General features: G+C 41.8%; 1 protein-coding gene across 1 annotated transcript in view; it reads right to left on the minus strand.

The window, feature by feature from the left end:
- The window catches only part of LOC133111132 (uncharacterized), a 248,977-nt gene extending 237,735 nt beyond the window's left edge, over positions 1-11,242 (minus strand). Inside the window, exon 1 of the mRNA XM_061221278.1 lies at positions 11,111-11,242. Coding sequence (XP_061077262.1) covers positions 11,111-11,144 — 34 coding nt within the window. The 5' untranslated portion in view covers positions 11,145-11,242. The remainder of the gene's footprint in view (positions 1-11,110) is intronic.
- Between the last annotated feature and the right edge of the window lie 12,758 nt (positions 11,243-24,000).

Below are 24,000 nucleotides of genomic sequence, written 5' to 3' on the forward strand. Positions count from 1 at the left end.
TCACACTGCGTCGCTGATCACACTGCGTCGCTGATCACTGTGTCGCTGATCACACTGTCGCTGATCACACTGCGTCGCTGATCACACTGCGTCGCTGATCACACTGCGTCGCTGATCACACTGTCGCTGATCACACTGTCGCTGATCACACTGTCGCTGATCACACTCTCGCTGATCACACTCTCGCTGATCACACTGTCACTGATCACACTGCGTCGCTGATCACACTGTCGCTGATCACACTGTCACTGATCACACTGTCACTGATCACACTGCGTCGCTGATCACTGTGTCGCTGATCACACTGTCGCTGATCACACTCTCGCTGATCACACTGCGTCGCTGATCACTGTGTCGCTGATCACACTGTCGCTGATCACACTGTCCCAGTCAGTGATTTCACATAAGAACAAATAGTGGAGATATGGCCCTTCGTCATTATACGGCAGAAAACAGGGCCTGCTGATAACCAGGGGTGGCAATAACGTGACAGTGAAAAATAAATAAATAAATAAATAAATAAACAACAGTGCATCAATCATATCTTAATAAAACATTAATGTACTGCAATACTCTTCTCGTCGTTTTTTTTTCCTCTCTCACAAACGCTCCCAGATGGCCTCCCCGCTAGACTGAACAGAGCCTGAGTACAAGCGCTTCTCACCAACTCACCCGCCAGCTGCCAAGTACACACGCTTTTCTTTTGCAAACTCCATGAAAACTGGAAAAATATCTATGTCAAATGATAGAGAAGCACATGAATCAGGGCAGAATTCTCCTGGTCAGGGCAACCAAGGTCACACTTATTTTCTCTCACACATCGAATCTACTGCCAACAAGTTTTGGGGATGTTGTGTGCAACAATGCATATTTACTTACTCTCTTTCAGCATTCATGCCTCCCATCATTTTCCCTTGGATGTATTTATTTGCTGCCCATTAGGGGTATACAGAGACCACGATTTCTATTTTTTATCAGTACTTGTTTGGAAAAAATATTTGTATTTGGATAAAACAAAAGTGGGCATGGTTTGAACCAGAAGTGGGCATTCGTAGGAAAAAAAAATTGGCAGACAATACTGATATTTTGTCATTGTTGTTGACATACACACAATCCTATTGTTGGGATATTAAAGCATTCAATTCATAGTTCTACAATGACCTATTGGGTCATTCCATGAATTATCAACCAGGTGCGGGAGTTGACCACTCCAATTTTGCTAAAATTTTGTGTAATTGTTCTTTATATATTCCATAAAGACCATCCAAAACATTAGCCTCAGTGGATTTGTCATTCTCGGTTATATCTGCTCTTGAATAAGGGGTGGATGGCGTGTGGACATTGGGGTCTGTGTCGATTTTGGAGCACCATATCTTTATCTATAGCTTTAAAACAGGAAAGAAACTTGAAAACGTGACAGTCTTCTGTCAAACTACTTTCAGATTATGTTAACAATACTTGATGTTTTACTACAACAGCACCACTTAGTGTATGACTTTCAAATTAAGATCTACGACTCGTAGATATGTTGGTTAAGAACAGCCGCGAGAAAAATTAAGTCAAATAGATCATTTATTTAAAAAATATACAATGCCAAAGTTGGGTCTCGGCAGAAAATGTGTTAGATATTCAACCAAGTAGTTGGTAAGGTGGACAGTTTCCGATCAAAATGAAGCTGAAATGAAGTACTTCAAAAGGTCTAATAGGCCTACTTGTGTACAAAAAATGGAGTTGTTACTGCCATGTCTTTTGATAAAGAGAACCTTTATTCACAATAAAACTTTGATGGCTTCCTATATCAGCACCACTTGGTGTATGGTCAGCATGGATTAGAATTTTGTTTGTAACAGTGTTTTTCCATAGCAGAGAATGTTTCTGTTGTGGTGGCATGACTGTTAGTGCAGAGAATGTCAAAAAGTTACTGTATTTTTATTGTATTGTCAATCTGCACCTCATGCTCTCGACTACTGTCTGTTCTGGCTCCACGGCGGTGGAACAAACTCCCCGTTGAGGTCAGAACTGTAGAATCTCTCCCCACCTTCAAGCGCAAACTGAAGACGCACCTCTTCAAGCAGCACCTCTCCCCATCCCTCCCTACCTCCCTGTGAACCTTAATTGTTGTCTTTGTGATTTACGTTGTGTTTCGGTATTTTTAGTTGGCTTGGTAAGCAGTATTTGGATAGTTAAGTTTGGTCACTTTTGCTTTGTTGTTTGTTTGTTTATTTGTTTAAAAAAAAAAAAGAGGCCCTGGTCTTTGTTGTACGGGTAGCAATTGAAATTGTACTTCCCTCTAGGTCTAGGGTCTTTCAGCGCACTTATCCCTGGTTATGGGTATGCACTTTGTTGTACGTCGGTCTGGATAAGAGCGTCTGCCAAATGCCAATAATGTAATGTAATGTAATGTAATGTAAAATGCCAAGATAATGTAACTTTGAAGAAATAATTCAAACATCATTCAGGATGATGGATGGATGAATTACCTATCAAGCAAATGTGCAAGCAGATTTTCATAGCCTAAGTAAAAACTGGTGTATGCTTTGAAATTTAGTTTGCAGCAATTGTTTTAGTAAAGGAGCTTTATGCAAAAATATTGTGTGCGGTCCTTTAAGTTTCAGAACCGGTGAACACACCCAGCTGGAAAGGAAAAGGCAACTCGACTAGGCTACTAAAACTTCCCTCCATTTAGAAATGAGTAATAAATTAACGTTGTTAGTCAAAATGTGACTATTCGTGTAGCAGTGCACAAAGTGCAGCAAGTCCCAAGGGTGACAAGCCTACCTCAAAACTGGCTCATGAGCAAAAGTCCACCAAGGAAGTCAGTTAGTTTCAATAAGAATAACCATATGTATTTGATTAAATGTTTGTAACCAGAAGAGCAATTTTACTGTACCCTCAGATTTTCATAAATACTGTAGTCTTTGTGTCTTTGTGTCACTTTACACTTACTGTGCCTTTAAATTGACAGTTAACTTCACAAGAGGTCAGTTGAGTCCAGTTCAAGCTAGACATTCCTTCATTAATTGAGACACAAATGTCACATTTGTCCAACAAGGACTGTATTAGCAGGGGATCTTTAAAAAGTAATTTGCAATTATCCCAAGAGATATAGGATTGAATTTCACGCTTGCTGTGTTTTATGAAATTGTGCCTTGATCCCTTGTAAACCCTGCTGTTGGCAGCACGCTAAGCTATGCTAAGCTAAGCGAAGTTCAGTGTAATCAGCCTTCAAAGGCAAAGGCTGGAAGTAATCACAGCTTTGTTTCACAGTGTTACAGGTTAGAGATTTGTTCGAGTCAGAGGTGAGATTTGAACCATGGCCTCCCACTCGGCCAAAGATTCCAAAAGACGAACATCTTACCTGTCAGCTAAGGGCAACACTGCCCCCAGCTGAGGGCAACACTGCCCCCAGCTAAGGGCAACATCTTTATTTTAAACCTGACGCTTGCGCTGCCAGAGGGCGATTGTCTCACGCAAGCGCACACATGCAGACTGCACCCAATCCCTCTACTCCCCCATTCCCAAATATATTTATATAAGCCCTCACAAGCCCATCAGCCGTCAATAAACGAAACAAGTAATCCATTCAATTACATTCATTTCACCAATCTAAAGCCTGCGGCCTTGTTTTCAGTACCAAATTGTCCAAACATTCGTCCTACTAAAGAAGCCCATGTTAGTCCCACCTATTCTACAGTTAATTTGGGCACAAGGGTTTATTCTGTCCAATGGACATGAAGCTACATCCTAGAAAATAACACTGTGCAAAATGTGCCCTAGCCCCATGGTATTATTAATGCCACACAGACAAACAGCTTATGCATCAGAACAGACCAGGATTTCACCCTCACCAAGTGGTCTGCCCAAACTCTTTTAAGTTGTGCTAATGTGCACGCTGGGCGAAGTAATGGTGAATTATTCTGCTGATCATAACGGCTTTCTAGGCCGTGTTATGTCATTCAAAGACCAGACGTGCATTCTAAAACAGACTGAGTGAACAGGGGCAGTTTGTTTGAACAGCCAGAGATACAACCCTGTCTGGAAAAGAGTATTCCACAGGAATTAACCAAGGCATTGAGGCATAAACATTTACAGTACTATGAACCAGAGCAGGTAAACCTTACAGCCCTATGGCAGTGACCAGGTTAACCTTACAGTACTATGAGCCTGACCAGGTTAACCTTACAGTAGTATAAGTCTGACCAGGTTAACCTTACATTACTATGAGCCTGACCAGGTTACCCTTATTGTATCATGGGGGTACTCTGCAAGAACCAATGGACTGGAGGGTTTGTAGTGAAAGGCAGTTTCGTAAAGCCATAGTGTTCCTTCCCAGACCCTGTGGAGCGGAGCTCACTGCACCTGCTGCCCCGCTGAGTTCCAGGGCCTAAGTGCTTCATTTAGCGAGACATCAGCTTTGTTTCCAAAGCCGCTGATGAGCTGCAGATTGAAAGGAAACCACAGAAAATTCCAGAAGCTGTGACTCTCCAGTGCTTGAGATTGGAGTTCCTGACCTAATGAGTCCAGACTACATGGGGACAATGGAAGGCTGCCCAGTAAAGTGGCTGCCCAGTGTTTCAGTCATTTTGAACCTGAAAGAAAACATGCAAATGGGCTAAAAGTGCATTGTTCTTAGACAGCCACAAAGGTGCTTTAGCTTTTAAGACCCAGCAATTCATTGCTGTTGCCTGTAGGGGACCTGAGTCTCTGGTCGTAATCTCAAGAATCATAGATTGTACTGTGCTACACTGCAAGAAACATTCAGTAAAAATAAAACAAAAGTTTATTTTTCATGCCAACATGTTCTTGTCTCCCAAGACATTTGTATTCTGTTGAAAAATTTAAAATACTGTACCTGCCAGGACTCAGGATGTATGATGTCAAATTAAACATGTGAAGCAGATGTATTTTACGATGATTTCAGAGGTCTTCAATGCTCTGCTGTTGCTTGCTGAACTCGGATTCAGACCAGCCCAGTCAGGTATAAACTGAAAGCACCTACAGTACATGATATCGCCATGGCGTGTGTCCAATGACAACCCTCCCCAACTTTTGATGTCTTCTGCAATGGCCCTCTGCTAAAGAATAGTCTGCTAAAATAAATAAATAAATAAATAAATAAATACATTCAAATAAATTCAAATCATTCAGAGTCATATAAAACATGCACTAATGTATGCATGTGAAATGATAACGGTAAATGGTTGGCATTTATATAGCGGCTTTATCCAAAGCGCTGTACAATTGATGCTTCTCATTCACCCACTCATACACACACTCACACACCGACGGCGATTGGCTGCCATGCAAGGCGCCGACCAGCTCGTCAGGAGCATTTGGGGGTTAGGTGTCTTGCTCAGGGACACTTTGACGCTGCCCGGGCAGGTGATTGAACTGGCTGCCAGATGATTGGTCTTACTGCCTGAGCCATGTCGCCCCACAATAGAAACATGACATAACATAGTAATACTTCAAAAAGTATTACTGTGGAGTGAAGTTGAAGAAGAAATGGCCTAAATCTGTTTCCAATACCATTCGCTGTGTAATATGTAACTTGTCCAAACAAGATATGGATACATGCAAAAGCTGCTCTTGGAAAACCCCATTTTATTTTATCTTAGCTAGGTAATATGCACTCAGTGGACCTCATTCATCAAACGTGAGCCGAACGAAATCCCGCACAAATAATGTGGGATTTTTCAGATGGAACCGAACAAACTGCATGAGTGGTCTCAGCTGTTCGTATTGTGCATGGAAATTAAAGCGCACGGTTGTAAAGCATGTTTTGTGTATTTATCATACCATTGATTCATATTATATTTTGATTTAGAGTGGCTAAATTATTTTAATAAGCCAATTGAATATTATAATTAATCGCAACAGGATTCAACATTAAAATGTGTGGTGTTTCAGTCCGGTAATCCTGATTAATTAATGCTTAAATGGAGTTCAATTTGAATTCCATTAAATACATAAGGTTTGTTATAAATAGGGCGTAGCCTGCTTAGACCACTGTTTATATGGCTGGCCTCTCTTTATATTACATGTACATTTATTGCTTTAGCCTATTAGAAGATTTGGGCCATGGTGTGGCCTACTTCGGAAAGAGTGCATCTTCAAAGACCGAGCCGATTACTTTGGTGTGGCTCATAGAAGAAACAACGAACAATAACGGGGAGTTCATATCATGGTATAGAAGTGGCATGACATGTAGCTGATGCGCTTCATTTGTTTACGAGTTTTGTTTGCTGTCAGCGGTTTACTCAAACTCTTTTTCCCTGTCAGAAAGGCGGTAATTTGGTCATTCCGATATGACGTGAACGCAGCATTAGGCTTCGTCCCTATGGCTGACCTCTCTCTACGTAACATTTACTGCTTTATTAAAAGATTTGAAGCATGGCCACATAATCACTTGGTTTAAGGCTTGTGACACCTCCTTCTGGCTGTCTGCAAGGACAGGGAAAACATATCAGCTATTGCTATGATATTCCACCCTCCGGTAGAAATCCAGACAAGCGTCTCTCCTATAATTTGCCAATGCCTTCCTCCAGCCCTGTACTTTCCTTCCCTCAGTGAAGCCTGGAAGGCAGCCGCTTGTAGAGCTAGTAAACTAACCACGACGGGTTTAGCTTAGTAACATACAGCTCCTGCAAAAGTATTGGAACAGCAAGGACAAATCCTTTGTTTTTGCAATACGGTGAATACATTTGGGCTTGAGACAAGAATGAGAATTTCTGCTTTTATTTCCTGGTACTTACACCTAGATGTGTTAAACTATGTGGAACATAGCACCTTTAGTATCAGACCAACCAATTCTTAGGCGAGCAAAAGTATTGGAACAGAGTGTATTTAAGTAAATGAAAGTAAATAACACTTAATATTTGGTAGCATATCCCTCCAGAAGCAGCCATGCAAGCCTAAGCCATGACCACTGTGCTTGATGGTACTTGTATGTTTTGGATCATGAGCAGATCCCTTCTTTCTCCACACTTTGGCCTTTCCATCACTTTGGTAGAGGTTAATCTTAGTCTCATCAGTTTTATAAAACTTAATTTCAGAACTTTTGTGGCTCATCTCTGTACTTCTTTGCAAATTGTAATCTCGCTTCATCTTGTGGTATAGCCTCTATATTGCTGCTTCTCTGAACGATTGATTGAGATACTTTCACCCCTGCCCTATGAGGATTGTTTGTAATGTCACTGACTGATGTTATGGTATTTTTCTTCACAGCTCTCACAATGTTTCTGTCTTCAACTGCTGTTGTTTTCCTTGGTCGACCTGTTTGATGTCTGTTGCTCAGTATTCCAGCAGTTTCCAGCAGTTTCTTTCTTCTTCAGGACTGAGTTGTTGTACAAGCTCTATCCCCAATGCTTGTGCACTGGCTCTGATTGATGTCCCCTATTATATGGCTGCTTTTCTCCCAAAGACATCTCTCTGGTCTTAATGTTGGTTCATCATTTCAAACACAAATGCTGTCTTGACAGACAAAACCCAAGGCTAAAATCAAGAGTAGACATTCAGAACTATTTATTGTTTAACCAATCAATCTAACAGGACACATATGGGCAACAAGAAACACCTGTCAGTCACATGTTGCAATACCTTTGCACATCTAAAAAATTGGGTGGTCTTATACAAAAGGTGATATGTTCTAAGTTATTTAACAAATTTAGAGAAAAATACTGTCATCTCATGTACATCTTTCGACCTCAAACTCAATTGTCTTCAGTGTATAGCAAAGACGAAGGAATTAACCTTGCTGTTCCAACTGTAGATAAATAAATTTCATGAAAATACATTAAAGAAAAGCTGCCGGCAAATAATAACAATATGTAGCCGCACATAATCTCTGGTTGGCGGAGCTGAAACCACTGCCTTCCAGGCTTGATTGTGGGATGGAAACTACCACCCTTTTTGCTTCCCGTTTAATGTCAAACCATTTTATTTTTACCTGCTACATAGTGTTTGTCTCTTGAGAAAGAGTTTACAAGAGCTAGGCTATAGTCTTTCCCAGCTCTGATAATTCACTGCGTGCATTACGAAATAAAATATGTTTTCACTTGTACTTCCATTAACAGAACTTCCTTTACTCACTCCTTACTCCACCCATCTGGGAGACAATAAACGGCAACAAGGATCGAATCCGAGCGTAGCCAGGTGTGAAAAGACGCAGGTTCCTAAAAGACGCAGGTTCCTCTGCACCCTCTTGAGGCAGCACTGAGCCATATATGAGCTACATTCCAAATTTAGCTTGGATTAAAGATGCCAGAATTTAAAAGGTCGACCAGTTAACAGGTTAGGTTGTTCCATGAATTAGTGCAGTGTGCTGAGTTTTAACACTATGTTCCATGTTAATTCTGACTTGCTCCAACACGTTTGGGTGCTTTATAGAGGAATATGAGTTCAGATACACAGCAATAACATCATTTAATTTGGGTTTGAGCTGTTTAGTTCTGCTGTATTTGATAGGTTGACTCAAGAATACAGCAATATCCCTTCATCAGATATTTCAACCTGCAGCCTCTGCATTAGCCAGTTAATGATCCAGACAAGAGGGGTTCCAAAATCCAAGGCCAGGGATTTCTCTCTTCACCATATATTTGGACAGAAAGCAAGTAGAGTAGTAACAACCTAGATCATGCACTTGACAGACTACAAATCTGTGTCCGAGAACCTCATCATTTATTGAAAACCTTCATCCTGAATATGATACAATGAATCAATGATCTATTGATTTGCTAATTTGCTGATACCGTCTCTCTTCCCATGAAAAATCCAATAAATAAAAAAACAGGTAACTGATTTTGGGGTTTCTCAGACTTTTCTGGGTAGTGGGGTTGGAAAACAAAAAAAAAGGACAACTTTGTAATGTCTGCCCTCACCAGTCTCTTTTACTTCAGCAGCTGCACATGACAACACTGCTTAAGTTGGTGAAAATATTTTGGAAGCGTTTTGCAGACACAACAGAGGTTGTCCTTTTTTTAATTTGCCAGCACAAGACATCGATCTTGTAGACATTACAAAAATGACTCCCAGTGATTTTTATTGTCCATTTATTCTCCACTACAGTGGCAAGGTGTCAAAGGGGAATTGCTTTTTCGGTCATTCTTACCGGTAAACTAACAGCAAAGGAGCCGTTAAAACCAACTCAACACATTGACCAATTGGTGTTTCTGATCGTTGCTGTAGCTCTCCCTTAACACCAGCGAGTATTGACTGAAAAGATAGTCGACTTCTGAAAAAAAGAGATGGGGAGAGGGTAATCTGTGCGTAATGCTAAACGGGCTACCTCGCACAAGAGCCAAGCTTTGGAAAACGCACGATTACATTAAAACGGAGCATATTCGTCCAATTTCCCGGTTTTGCTGCTGCAAAAATGTCTGAAGGTCAGGGGACAATTACACCGCTCGCTGAAGTGAAGAATGTGATATATTATTAGTGAACATATATGATATCGAGATAGAAAGTATGCGAATTTTGGTGTCATCCTCGCAAATAGGATAGCATGCGTGCAGGCTGGTCGGCGTCTGGTAGCTGTAACTGTATTTCGCAAAAAGGTCCACAATCAATACATCTCTCACAACTCCCTTACCACTCACTCACACAGACACCGCCACGAGCGCGCGCACAGTCACACACAAACACACACCCCATATTCTTAACTCCACCTTGAGACGTGCGGAGAATTCACAAAGAGGGCCACGGTGTGGGAACCACCCGCATAAATACAGGGAACGATCCGCTGGTCTCGTGCCACTCCATGTCACCCTCCCAACCATTACCAAGTAGACAAACGATCAGCCAATCAGACAGTCGCAAGCCTGATGGCATGCGCTCACGCATCCATACACTAGCTCAACAACTAGCTATACGATACAACCAGGGAAACTTCAGAATATTTACACGAGGAGCTGTATCTGTTCACTGGGTATGCGATGTTTCTTGTCTGTCACCAGCTGCGTGTCCACCGACGCGCGGTTGTTTTAAGAGCATATTTCAGCAACTCATTTCAATGTTTACATATCTGACAGCGTTGTGTCTATTGGGAAATACAGTACCAAAGTAGCAATAATTCTAAAGCAGTGCGAGACAATTTAGCTCAGTGACAGGGGTACAATTTTCTCAGTACCGCGCGTCCATCCCTAATATCCCCAGCTGTACAGTGACATTGTTCACACACCGTAGTTCAGAACCAAGCCTCATTATTCCGCCATCGACACTACACAGAATCATTACCTAACATCAAAAAGAACACAACAAAACAATATGCGCTCTCTTTCTTCCGCCCACTCCGCAGCAGCAGGTGTTAATCTTGTGTACCGGGTGTTTCGTCGAAAATTAGAATCACGCTCCCTTGTCCCACAGTGAAATGACGCCAGAAATATACTGCTGTAATTGGAAAGGAAGGCAGATTGACAGAGGAATTTCTTTTGATCGCCACATAATTGTGGAACCACGCCAAAATGTGTGCGAGAAACAATGCAAACAGATGCCCCCATTTTCACGCTGGAAGTCTGCCCCCAACGATCCCGCTAGGCGCCCACTAGGAATGGACGAGCAGGGAGCGCACGCGGCCGGAGGCGGAGGGAGACCCGCACTGAGGCGCTCACACACATACTTGTGCCCGTGAATGTGGACGCTGTGACCTTGTATTGTGTTCCCCTGTCAAGTGCGAACGACGGGAATATCGCAGAACACTGCAAACAACTGAGGGCTATAGGCGGGGAAATGAACCTCGTCTGTTACAAATTTGAAGTTCCATACCGCAGATGCTGTCAGTTAAGTGTTATCGCGGTTTTCCGGACACTGTAATGGATATCTCTTGCTGGGAATGCCCAAATGATGAGAGAAATGTCAATGGTAGTGCACGACATGCACAAAACTAGGAATACCAACATGTGTGTTTTAGTAATAACGCTGATAACGGGCAAGATATATATAATGACCATATAGTGCCACTGTTCACTCTTAAAATAACATGTTGCCTACGCACAATTGTAGTAGTAAGAACAGCCGCGAATAGCATTAACCATACGCAAAATCATATTTTTATAAACATAAACACGACATACTGGGGGGAAAAGTACAATTACATGATGACTTTCATTGTTACCTTTGCTGTTCTCCGCTTCCCTGTTCAGATACATGGTTTCCGACTTTCTTCAAAATTAAGTAGTTTCACTGGGTTATTTCAATGTGTGTTAATCCCGTGGAAAAACTCTGCCAGTCCCGTCTGCTAGCTCGCGTTTATTGTATTGTTGGTCAGTTTGTGGGCGCGCGTGCTAGTAGATTGCCCGTATTTCGATTGAGCAGGTAGTCAGTCTGTCGTTTCTCTCTCCTCCTATCTTTCCTCCCTCCCTCTTTTTTCTCTCCTCCTCTCTCCTTTCCCACTCCCTCTAGGTTGTACCGCTCGTGCAGCTGGCCGCGGGAGAGTATGCAGGGAGGAACGGGGCGATGGAGCTGCAATATGAAAGCGTCTCCACAGCTCCTCCGTGGCCCAACGATAAACCATTTCATGTACTTATGTGGTAATGTGACTTTTCTCGTGTGAGATAACACACTGATCACATTTCTGTACAATCTACCTCGTTTGTGTCCGTTTGTCAATAGGTCGAGCAAGTCAACAACATACAAAACGAAATCAGTCACCACCCGTATCGTAATCTCAACATTATTTCCTTTTATCCTGTGTGTTTGGTGTAATAAAGCGTTACCAGGTTTCGTAAGGAAATCAGGGGGTCGAGAGATGGTCATGGATATATCGACTCAAAATTTAAATGATCCATGATTCGTTTGCAATAATACGAACATGATATCAGTTCTCTGTGGTCACAATTGCCAAATGTGTATTTGGTTTGCGTTGTCTTCGGACATTAGGCAGACAGGTACATGGCAGGTGCCATAAACCGGTGACGAAACAGCAGGGGGAGAACAGGTGACCCCACCTTTCCCCGCCCCCTTTCACGTGCCTCGCAGCAGCTGCACGCGCTCAAAACGCAAAAGTAAATACGCGCTCGCATCCTGCCTGTATTCCCCCATACGCACGGAATAATCTCACGCACACCCATTTCATCGCACAGGCACACATACACACACGGACAGTAATCTCACACACTCCGTCACACTGGCGACCATACATACAGAAGAGCTACATACAGGTCGTTCAGGGCGGGGCGAAATTCATGGCGGACGAGCGACATCCAGGGGCGTTTCGGCGGAACCGCACGGTGGGACTGCGTGCTCTCCAAAAAGCGCGGTTTCAAAAAGAACATAAATTATCCAGAACGAAAGTTTTTAATGGGACATACCACAGGTGAATAGGGGGGAAATTGTTTCACTTTGAATTTGGACACAAATTGATTTTTTTTTTTTTCGTAACATATGCAAATTAGCATTGTGCATAATTAAAAAACACATTATCGCATTTGTGACCTGCTCTATCGACCTACAATAAAAAAATGTGATTTGTGTGTTATCGCACACGAGAAAAGCCACGGATAAGTTATGCACAATGTAGATGAACGCTGTGGATCCCTTGCTTATAATGGACAGCTTCATTTTGGACAATTTTCTGAAGTTGGTTTTAACAAGCTGCGTTTGGATTCAACAAGCTGCGTTTGTTGAATCCAACATGGAACACTCGTATAATGTTTTTATTTTTTTATTGTATTTTTTTTCTTATTCATCTTGTTTTATCGTCATCACCGTGAGATCTTCATTAACTTCGGCCCAGTGTGTCCGTGAAAATGTGCTCAACCTGCTTAGCTGATCTGCGCAAGGCTGAGCTGGGAAGCTACGCAGCTGGTGCGGGCAGGTCGGAGGAGAAAATACTCTACCGCAAACTCGGTCCTGGAGTAGGCTAGCCCTGTGTATGCTGGTTTTCGTTCCAACCACAATTGCAGTCCATCATCATCATCATTTTAGCAAGTTGTTAGTATTTGACTTAATTATGTGCTTTTCATGTTTAGAAACCCTCTTAAACCACATTTTGACCGATAGCTATGCATACCATAAAGAATAAAATTCCCATTTTCATATGGTGCTTATTATGGCAAACATTGCATTTTACAGCAAACAGTAAATTTTGCCGAAAAACTGCAACTGTTGACACCTGGCCACCAAAACGTTTTGGAAGATAATAAAGAATTTAAAGACAAAGCAAGTCATAACGAGGCAGAATTGCATCGTTTTGATATGAAAGCAAATACATTAAAATGTAGCCACAAATGCAGCTGATGTGGTTGTTTGTAGTTACGTTGTTACTTTGATATTCTACGTTTAAAAGCTTAAGAACTATATTTTTACTGGCATTAAGACATGCAGATTATGAAAGCCAAGATATGTTTCTACAAACTAAAGATGAAAGCCTAAAACAGCCAAAAATGATTTTTTTTTACAGAAACATTGATTTCTGTTGCGACTGATTATGATAGAACGGGTCACATATTAGATAACACACTTTTTTATTAAAAAAAAAAGTAAATAAAATATCCATCCATCCATCCATTATCTGAACCCGCTTATCCTGATCAGGGTCGCAGGGGGGCTGGAGCCTATCCCAGCATACATTGGGCGAAAGGCAGGAATACACCCTGGACAGGTCGCCAGTCCATCGCAGGGCACACACACCATTCACTCACACACTCATACCTACGGGCAATTTAGACTCTCCAATCAGCCTAACCTGCATGTCTTTGGACTGTGGGAGGAAACCGGAGTACCCGGAGGAAACCCACGCAGACACGGGGAGAACATGCAAACTCCGCACAGAGAGGCCCCGGCCGACGGGGATTCGAACCCAGGACCTCCTTGCTGTGAGGCAGCAGTGCTACCCACTGCACCATCCGTGCCGCCTTGTAAATAAAATATGAAATTATGAACTCTTGTCTCATGTTCATCTTTTTATTTCAAGTCCAAATGTATTCAGTGTTTTGCAAAAACAAAGGAATTGGTCTTGCCGTTCCAATACGTTTATGGACTGTAGTTAAAAAAAAACCCAATGTAAATATGCCAGAAAAGTCCGTGTTTTTTGCTATTTTTTCACATAAAATGCCCCATGAAATAGAAATGACGTAATTCCCCAACTATTTGGGTTAAGATGCACCAAGTACAGCTTGGCAGCTATATCCTTAAGTTAAGTACAGTACATAATGCCATTTAGGAAATGCCAAATTTGTTTTGGTGCTTGGTTGACTTGACGCAGATGGTATAAAAACTTAAATTTGCTTTTGATCATTGGTTCATATATTCTATGAAATACAGTAGTTGAAGAAGCTAAATATCATGATATCTCAAAACTGACCTATCCGGGCAAAATCACCCTTTGCACCTGTGGTGCCTGCCCTTAACCTGCCCTTAACAGCTGTAAGTGCTATTAAATACCAATTTGGGTTGTGTTTCCTAATTTGCCATGTCCAATAGAAAGTCACAGGACTGGGGGTAAAGGGTTAATCAGCACTGAAAAGAGTGCTGACCCTACCGCTGGAGCTGGTGGAGTATTGTCTCTTCCCAGCTCAGCATTGTGCAGATGAGTTTAGCTGGCTGCCCACATTTACCAGCACTGTCCCGAAGTTAATCACAGTGATGATGATAAGACGACATGAATTAGAAACAATACAAGAAAAAAACCAAAACATCATACGAGTGTGCCATGTTGGATTCAACAAACACAGCTAACTTCAGACAACTGTCCTAAAGGAAGCTTTTTGTTATGATACAGTATATACGGTACTGTAGGTGGGTTCCATCAGATAGATGTCCAATAGGATTAACAAGAACAATGGACTCATGTAGTCGGTACCTGACTGGGTAGACTGCAGTCTATTGGTTATTTGGAAAAACATAATAATATGGCAGACCGTTTATTACCTTTTATTTTTCCAACACAGTCCACTAAAATAAGTTTCTGAAAACATTTGAGCAATCTTTACTCCTACGTGATCTGCAACACACAATTTGAAAGTTTGATCTGAGGTTCTGTACTGCAGGGCTCTCCATAGGAAATAATGGAATGCATGTTTACAGTACATCATACGTAGGACAGGGTGGGACCACTTGCAAATGTTGTTCCTACCTAAGAAAAAATTCTAAGTAAGAAAATTGGTGAATGCAACATTTTTCGAGATTTAAGCAATTTAGGAACAAATCAGTTCATACTAGTAGTTCTTGCACTGTAGGCAATGTACAGTGGCTTCAGAAAGGATTCAGACCCCTTCACTTTTCTTAACATTTTTTTGAGTTGTAGATTCAATTTTAATTGGAATCAATATACACTCAGTAAACCAACAAAGACAAAGTGAGAACATGTTTTTAGAAATTTTTGGACATTTATTAAAAATCTAAAACTGAAATATTTCATTTATATAAGTATTCAGACTTACACAATTCAAACAATTACTGCTTCAAGTCTTCTTGGGCGAGTCTCTACAAGCTTTGCACTCTTTTTGGTTTAAGTCTGGGAGAGAAGAGAGACTTGTCCTGAAGCCACTCCAGCCTTGCAAACTCAACGCTCAAGAGTAGCTTCCATCTAGCCACTCTACCATGAAGGCCTGATTGATGGAGTACTTCTAGCTGGGTCTCCCGTCTCTGCAGAGGACTTCTGAAGCTCTGTTAAATTGACTGTTGGGTTCTTGGTCACCTCCCTGACCAAGGCCCTTCTTACCCAGTTACTCAGTTACCATTTACTATGCTCAGTAGCACATACAGTACTGTGCAAAAGTTTTAGGCAGTGAGAAAACTTTTTAAATAAGAATGCTTTCAAAAATAGAAATGTTAATAGTTTATTTTTATCAATTAACAAAATGCATGAACAGAAGAAGTGAATGAACAGAAGAAAAATCTAAATCAAATCAATATTTGGTGTGACCACTCTTTGCCTTCAAAACAGCATCAAATCTTCTAGGTATACTTGCACAGTTTTTGAAGGAACTCAGCAAGTAGGTTGTTCCAAACATCTTGGAGAAGTAGCCACAGTTCGTCTGTGGATTTAGGTAGCCTCAAATGCTTAAGTCTCTTCATGTAATCCCAGACAGACTCGATGTTGAGATCAGGGCTCTGTGGGGGCCATACCATCACTTCCAGGACTCCTTATTCCTCTTTATGCTGAAGGTAGTTCTTAATGACATTGGCTGTATGTTTGGGGTCATTGTCCTGCTGCAGAATACATTTGGGGCCAATCAGATGCCTCCCTGATGGTATTGCATGATGGACAAGTATCTGAGCAAGTAGGTGTCAATTTCCTTACATTTGCAACACACTTAATTACGCAGTTACAGCATCAAGAACATTGGCAATGAGCGCCACTCAGGTAATCAATACCCTCGTACTGACGACTAATTCCAATTGTCTGCCACGTGTGGTTTGATTACCGATGAAGGTCAGCTGCGTTTCTTTGACTCGGGGCTTGTGTGTTACTTCCCCTTTTTCCATTGCACGTTTCTGTCTTATTTTCATTTGAGCACTATGTGAGGTATGTGACTGACGATTCTCATTTACCTGTTGTGGCGAAGGGTATGGGAGCTGAACATGCAGCATCCCTTCATAGTGAGGACAGACTGTCACCTTTTCACTGTGACACTTTATTTTGTGCACAAATATTAGACACACAACGGTTGGAAGACGGGATTCCTCTGGGAATTGAGACCCCGTTAGCAGCTTCCTTCTGTCTAGGCCAAGTGTTCGAGTTTATTGCACATAGTATGCTTCCATCTGGTGCTAAGGTGGACCCAAGAGTACTGAGGTCCTCTTGTAATTAAAAGATTCCCTTCAGCTTTGATCAAGTTTAAGGGATAAGTCAATATTCCCCCTATCCGTACATGGAGATTATTCTTGGCGCTGCTGTGTATCTGTTTCCCGTAGCATGCTGTTTCCAAGTTTGACAGCCGCATTACATTTACTTTAGTATAGCAAGGTGTTTCTTTGTCACTTTCAAAACTCATTGTTTTTGTTTTCACCATTGTTTCTGTCTGTTATTGTACATATTTCTCTAAGTCTCAATACGCCGCTGTCAGAGGTAACACCTTTATCGGAGAGAGCTTTGCACACCTCCGATAGTCGGAGATCCATGTGGCAAATTGTGTATTTAGGTTACTTCCGCATAAGTCTCCTGTCCAAGATACTCCATTACCTTCTTCGTGCATGTTCTTATTTTATGTATTACACTGAAATACGCAAGTGTTGGAGTTATCGCTTCTCCCAGTAAGAGCTTTGCATTACATACATTAATGGAATTTGGCAGATGTACAGTTGATTAGACTAAGCAGGAGACAATCCTCCCCTGGAGCAATGCAGGATTAAGGGCCTTGCGCAAGGGCCCAACAGCTATGCGGATCTTATTGCAGCTACACCAGGGATTGAACCACCAACCTTGCATGTCCCAGTCATGTACCTTAACCGCTATACTACAGGCCGCCCGATAACCTGGAGTTTGCGAACCACTGATAACCCGGAGCGCAATGTTGGAGATCCTCGGTGCTGCTCGTGTTTTTAGCTTGCTTCCTCTTGAGTCTCTCGCATGGTCAGTGGAGCTGAGAAGCGCACTGTATACATTTCAGTCTTAGTGAATGTCATGTTATGACGTTTCTCACTAATTCTCAATACAAGGTAGTTGGAGAACCGCCCCTCTCAGTGGAGAGTTTCGCAAGACTCACGGACCGCCCAGGGTTCTAAGTCTGATACCCTTGGGGCAGTTTGTGTATTTAGGTTGCGCACTCATAAGTCTCCTGAATCGTCAGTAGAGCTGAGCTGCTCACTGTCTTCGTTTAATGATTAGTGTATGTTTGCCATCAGTGTGGGGATTTCACAGAGGCTAAATGCATCATCACTGGAGGCTACCCCTCTCAACCCATGTGACCGGCTCCATGCTAATGCTGATTTTACACATTAATTCACCATGGCTGTAGTCCACACATACAAAAATAGCATCCTCACTCCAGTTCACCTCACAGTTAATATTTCAATCGCCGAAAACCTGCTTCCGTGTCCCATTTTACCTGTGCCCTTTATGGTTTTATCCTTTAGGGTTTTGAACCAACTTGAATCACCCTCAAGTCATTAAACATTCAGAGAAAACAGAACTTTTTAATGCATACTTTAAAAAAAAGTTATCTCAGGACATTCTCCTAATTATCGCCCGGAGGGAGTGTAAATATCCCCATTAGGTGCACAGTGTACATATGGTGTGCTAACTGAGTGGCCTCCAGCACTGTAGGGGGGCGTTATAACAGTCACCTCGGCTGCGGCAGTCGGGTTTGTGACCATCTGAGTGCAGTTTTTTTTTTTTCAGTCATAAACACTGACTGCTGGGGCTTATTTACCGTTACCATAGCTACCTGTCCCTGCAGGAGCTGCCCCTCTTGAAGGATTGATTGTGACTAATAAAACTGAAAGAAAGAAAGAAATACATAAATAAGTGAGTGATTGGAGGAAGGTGGGAATTCTGAAAATGTAGCTTGATTTACAAATTATTTTTATTTACTAGTAATGAATGAAACATGCATTCGAATACCACATTACTTAGAAATGTGAACCTAGCAGGGTTTTTTTCCTGCTGCCTTTCTGGTGAGCTATTACGACATTATACACTCACATCGCCATCTGTAATCATGTTGTCAGGGGTTACATGTTTAAAAATAATGGTGTAAAAATGTCCTAAATGATTCATGAGTTTTGCCCATTCTGAGGCAAATTTCAGCTTCCTTTGGCCTTCCTTTCATTCCCATAATGCATTTCACCAGCCAATGCCTTTCATACCAAGAGCTCCTCTTTAGCAGAGAAACCACCGTCATGCAACAATCCAATATACCAATTGCTCTTGATGTTGCTTTCCAGTAGATTTGTTTACAATAAATCGCAACTGGACACTTTTACCCTACTTTTGCATGGTTTTTCACAATCGCTTCATTAAAATATATTTTTTATCGTAATATTTTCTATGTTCTCATAACTGTAGGAGCATTTGTCAAAACATTTTATACATACAGCACAACATTATGGTTCACCTCCAAAAGTGTGTACCTCACTTGAAATGTTTAACTCATGTTTCAAAATTAAATAATTGTTTTAATGAATTAGTTAGTGCCATCAAAATGAAAAGTGCAAGTTTATCATTGCTTGAAATCAAGACAGTCAAAATGGTTAGACATAATGGGCCTCATTTATTACACGTGAGCCGAAGGAAATTGACTGTAAATCCATCGGAAATGCATTTGCACAAATAATGTGGGATTTATCATGTTTTTCAGAAGTTTTTTTTCCATAGGAACCAAACAAACCTCTCAGCTGTTCATATTGTGCGCGGAAATAAAATTATTCAATTAATTGATTTTGAGTGGCAAAATTATTTTACTATGCCAATCGAATATTATAATTATTTATATCATATAAAAACACAACATGATTCAACATTAAAATGGGTGATATTTCACTCCGGTAATCCTGATTAATTAAGTTGAGTTGAATATAAATTACATAAAACATGTTAAAATAAAGGGCGTAGGGCAAATAGGGCGTAGCCTACAAGCCGATTTCTTTGGTGAGGCTCACAAAAAAAACAATGAACAATACCGGAGAGTTCAGGTTCACACCTGCAAACATCATGGTATAGAAGTGGCATGGTATGTGGCTGATGCGCTTAATTTGTTTGTGTTTTGCCTCGCGTTTAAAGTCAGAGGGTGATGTGGACTGTTTTTCCCAGTCGGAAGGAGCTAATTCATTCATTCTATGACGTGAAAGCAGCGTTAGGCTTCATTGCTATGGCCTTGCATTACATTCACAGCTTTATTACAATAGGATTCCATCCAGCCCAATGTATACTCCCTCAGTGAAGCCTGGAAGGCAGCTGCTTGTCGAAATAGTAAGCTAATTGTGACGGGTTTAGCAAACTAGCTAGCTCAGTAACATAAATACAGATACATTAAATAAAAATACATTAAAGAAAAGCTGCCTGTGAGGTAATAATATGTAGCCACATATAATCTGTGGCCAGTTTCTTATCTACGTCAAATGGGATATTCTATCTGGCAGTGCACCATGGGAAACTACAGGCCTGACAGGCTTCTGCTGTGAGGTCCTCACATGCAGCATCATGATGGCTGGGGGGACCATTTTGCATCATGATGGCTGGGGGGACCATTTTGCATTATGATGGCTGGGGGGACCATTTTGCATTATGATGGCTGGGGGGACCATTTTGCATTATGATGGCTGGGGGGACCATTTTGCATCATGATGGCTGGGGGGACCATTTTGCATTATGATGGCTGGGGGGACCATTTTGCATCATGATGGCTGGGGGGACCATTTTGCATCATGATGGCTGGGGGGACCATTTTGCATCATGATGGCTGGGGGGACCATTTTGCATTATGATGGCTGGGGGGACCATTTTGCATCATGATGGCTGGGGGGACCATTTTGCATCATGATGGCTGGGGGGACCATTTTGCATTATGATGGCTGGGGGGACCATTTTGCATCATGATGGCTGGGGGGACCATTTTGCATTATGATGGCTGGGGGGACCATTTTGCATTATGATGGCTGGGGGGACCATTTTGCATTATGATGACACACAATGAGTAGTTATTTAAATTGTAATTATTTAAATTGTGAATTGGAATAGTCCTCAGGGCAAGTCTGTTGGCAAAATCTGAATTTGAAAGAAAGATTCCTATAAAAGTATCAGACACTGCATGGATTTAGTGAAAGGACACAAGCAATATGCATGCATACACTCAGTGGGTACTTTATTAGGTATTTATTATACTTTTATTTTTTACTTATTAAATCTTCTGCTGCTGCACCCTATCCACTTAGTGTTAAGAGATGCTCTTCTGCAGACCACTGTTGTAATGTGTGGTTATTTATGTTACCGTCACCTTCCTGTCAGCTTCCTGTCAGTCTGGCCCTTCACCTTTGACCTCTCATTAACAACACCCACAGAACTCTTGCTCACTGTTTTTTTTTCTGCACAATTCTTTGCACACAACTAGAGACTAGTGAGCATGAAAATCTGCAAACAAAAAATCATTCCACGGTCAAAGTCACCTAAATGACATTTCTTCCCCATTCTGATATTTGGTTTGAAAAACAGCTGAACCTCTTGACCACGTCTGCATGCTTTCATGCATTTAGTTGCTGCCATATGATTGGCGGATTAAATATTTGCATTAATAAGCTGGTGAACAGGTCTACCTAACAAAGTGATTACTGAGTGTATATTGAACATAAACTAAATCCAATCAACATATTGCAGTGTATGACAGTAATGAAAATAAGTGGAATGGGAAATCAAATCTAAATAGTTCCTATGTTATTTCTTTGGAAGAGATTGGTTTTTGCTGCCATGTGTTACAGTAAGTGTTGGTTTTGTTGCTGCGTGTTACAGTAGGTGTTGGTTTTGTTGCTGCATGTTACAGTAGGTGTTGGTTTTGTTGCTGCGTGTTACAGTAGGTCTTGGTTTTGTTGCTGCGTGTTACAGTAGGTGTTGGTTTTGTTGCTGCGTGTTACAGTAGGTCTTGGTTTTGTTGCTGCGTGTTACAGTAGGTCTTGGTTTTGTTGCTGCGTGTTACAGTAGGTCTTGGTTTTGTTGCTGCGTGTTACAGTAGGTCTTGGTTTTGTTGCTGCGTGTTACAGTAGGTGTTGGTTTTGTTGCTGCGTGTTACAGTAGGTGTTGGTTTTGTTGCTGTGTGTTACAGTAGGTCTTGGTTTTGTTGCTGCGTGTTACAGTAGGTCTTGGTTTTGTTGCTGTGTGTTACAGTAGGTCTTGGTTTTGTTGCTGCGTGTTACAGTAGGTGTTGGTTTTGTTGCTGCGTGTTACAGTAGGTGTTGGTTTTGTTGCTGCGTGTTACAGTAGGTGTTGGTTTTGTTGCTGCGTGTTACAGTAGGTGTTGGTTTTGTTGCTGCGTGTTACAGTAGGCGTTGGTTTTGTTGCTGTGTGTTACAGAAGGTGTTGGTTTTGTTGCTGTGTGTTACAGTAGGTCTTGGTTTTGTTGCTGTGTGTTACAGAAGGTGTTGGTTTTGTTGCTGTGTGTTACAGTAGGTGTTGGTTTTGTTGCTGTGTGTTACAGTAGGTGTTGGTTTTGTTGCTGCGAGTTACAGTAGGTCTTGGTGCGCACGCACACTCAATCACAACATCCTTTCTCCCTCCCTCTTTTTCACACATTCTTTTTCACATGAAATTACAGTTGTACTACAAAGACATGAATTTATCAATGTTTGCCATGCATTCTGTATTCCCAGAGAAACGCATACAATGGGACATTTACACTTCAGGTAAACTCGTATATATGCACAAACTGTATATACAAATGCAAAACAAAATGTAATGCAGACTCTTAAAATACTGAATCGTCATGCAGATTCTTACCCAAAACTAGCAACATGCACTCAAATACCTCACAGACTTTTTGTAATATTTTAAGAAAAGTAAAGTTTAACATCATATGCATTGTGTCATTTCAAATCCAATGTCCTCCAATCCAAAACAAGATCATGATATCGCAATACTTTTCTAAATATGAACAAAAATATTGCAGCTTTCAGATATGAACAAAAGCTGCAATACTGTTATAATGGTACATATGCTAAAATACGCAAACATAGGGCCATGCCAACTTAGGGTTCCAGGGACACCCACACTATAACAGAGCCCCACCCAGGGTTGCCCATGCCATCCTGTCTGTGCTAAATAGGGCCCCAGCCTACCTTTGCTAAAATAGGGCCTCAGGGTTGCCCATACTAAAATAGGGACCCAATCTGCTGATGCTAAAATAGATCCAACCCAGCCCATGCTAAAATATGGACCCATCCAGCCCATGCTAAAATAGGGCCCCATGGCTATGCATGCTAACACAGGGCCCCAGCCTGTGCATGCTAAAATAGGGCCCCATGGCTATGCATGCTAACACAGGGCCCCAGCCTGTGCATGCTAACATAGGGCCCCAGCCTGTGCATGCTAACATAGGGACTCCGCCTGTCTATGTTACCATAGGGCCCAGGGAAGCCCATGCTAACATAGGGCCCCAGGGCTACCCATGCTAAAATAGGGCCCCAGGGCTATGCATGCTAACACAGGGCCCCAGCCTGTGCATGCTAACATAGGGACTCCGCCTGTCTATGTTACCATAGGGCCCAGGGAAGCCCATGCTAACATAGGGCCCCAGGGCTACCCATGCTAGAATAGGGCCTCAGGGTTGTCCATGCTAAAATAGGGCCCCAGGTCTGCCCATGCTAACATAGGGCCCAAGCCTGCCCATGCTAAAATAGGGCCCCAGGGCTACCCATGCTAAAATATGGCCCCAGGGCTGTTCATGCTAAAAGAGGCCCCCAGGTTGTACATGTTAAAATGTACTTGTCCACAGCAGTTAATTCTAAAGCCAGAATGGAATGCTTTCTGATCAAGTGCTGACCAAGATCAGATTCAGATTTACACGATGGACAATTTTGCTAATTTCATTTATTTAAGCAGAACTTCATTATGACTGTCGTAATCATTGTAATCTTACAGCTGAGGCTGTGTGTCTATCATGTTCTGTATGTTTGCCCATCCACTCTATCAGAATGATGTCACCATCACAGTGATGCTGGATGCAGGTTTCCATGGTGATGGCAGGGGCCAACTCGCAAAGATATTAATATGGCAGAGGTGAGAGTACAAAAAGCAATATGATTACATTCAGAGGTGATATTATGCTGAATAACTAAATAATACATACAGGAACATAGCTCCCAGCACATTGGCATGATTCAGTTCGGAATTGCAAGTCACTAATGAGTGTTCCTGTGTTGGTCTTATCGGGGTGTGATAAATGACTGGGTGAATTCTGATGTGGCAGAAACACAGCTCTAGAGGGCTATACTGTGTGTGTGTGTGTGTGATAAATGAATGGCTGAATTCTGTAGCAGCGATGTTGTGTAAAGTGGCCGTATGTGGTTGTGTCTGATTTGGTCACTGAACTGAATGCAGATTGATTGTTTTTGTTATAAATCATACTTACTTAGGAG

This window comes from Conger conger, chromosome 15 (genome assembly GCF_963514075.1).
Source record: "Conger conger chromosome 15, fConCon1.1, whole genome shotgun sequence".
Lineage (NCBI taxonomy): Eukaryota > Metazoa > Chordata > Actinopteri > Anguilliformes > Congridae > Conger > Conger conger.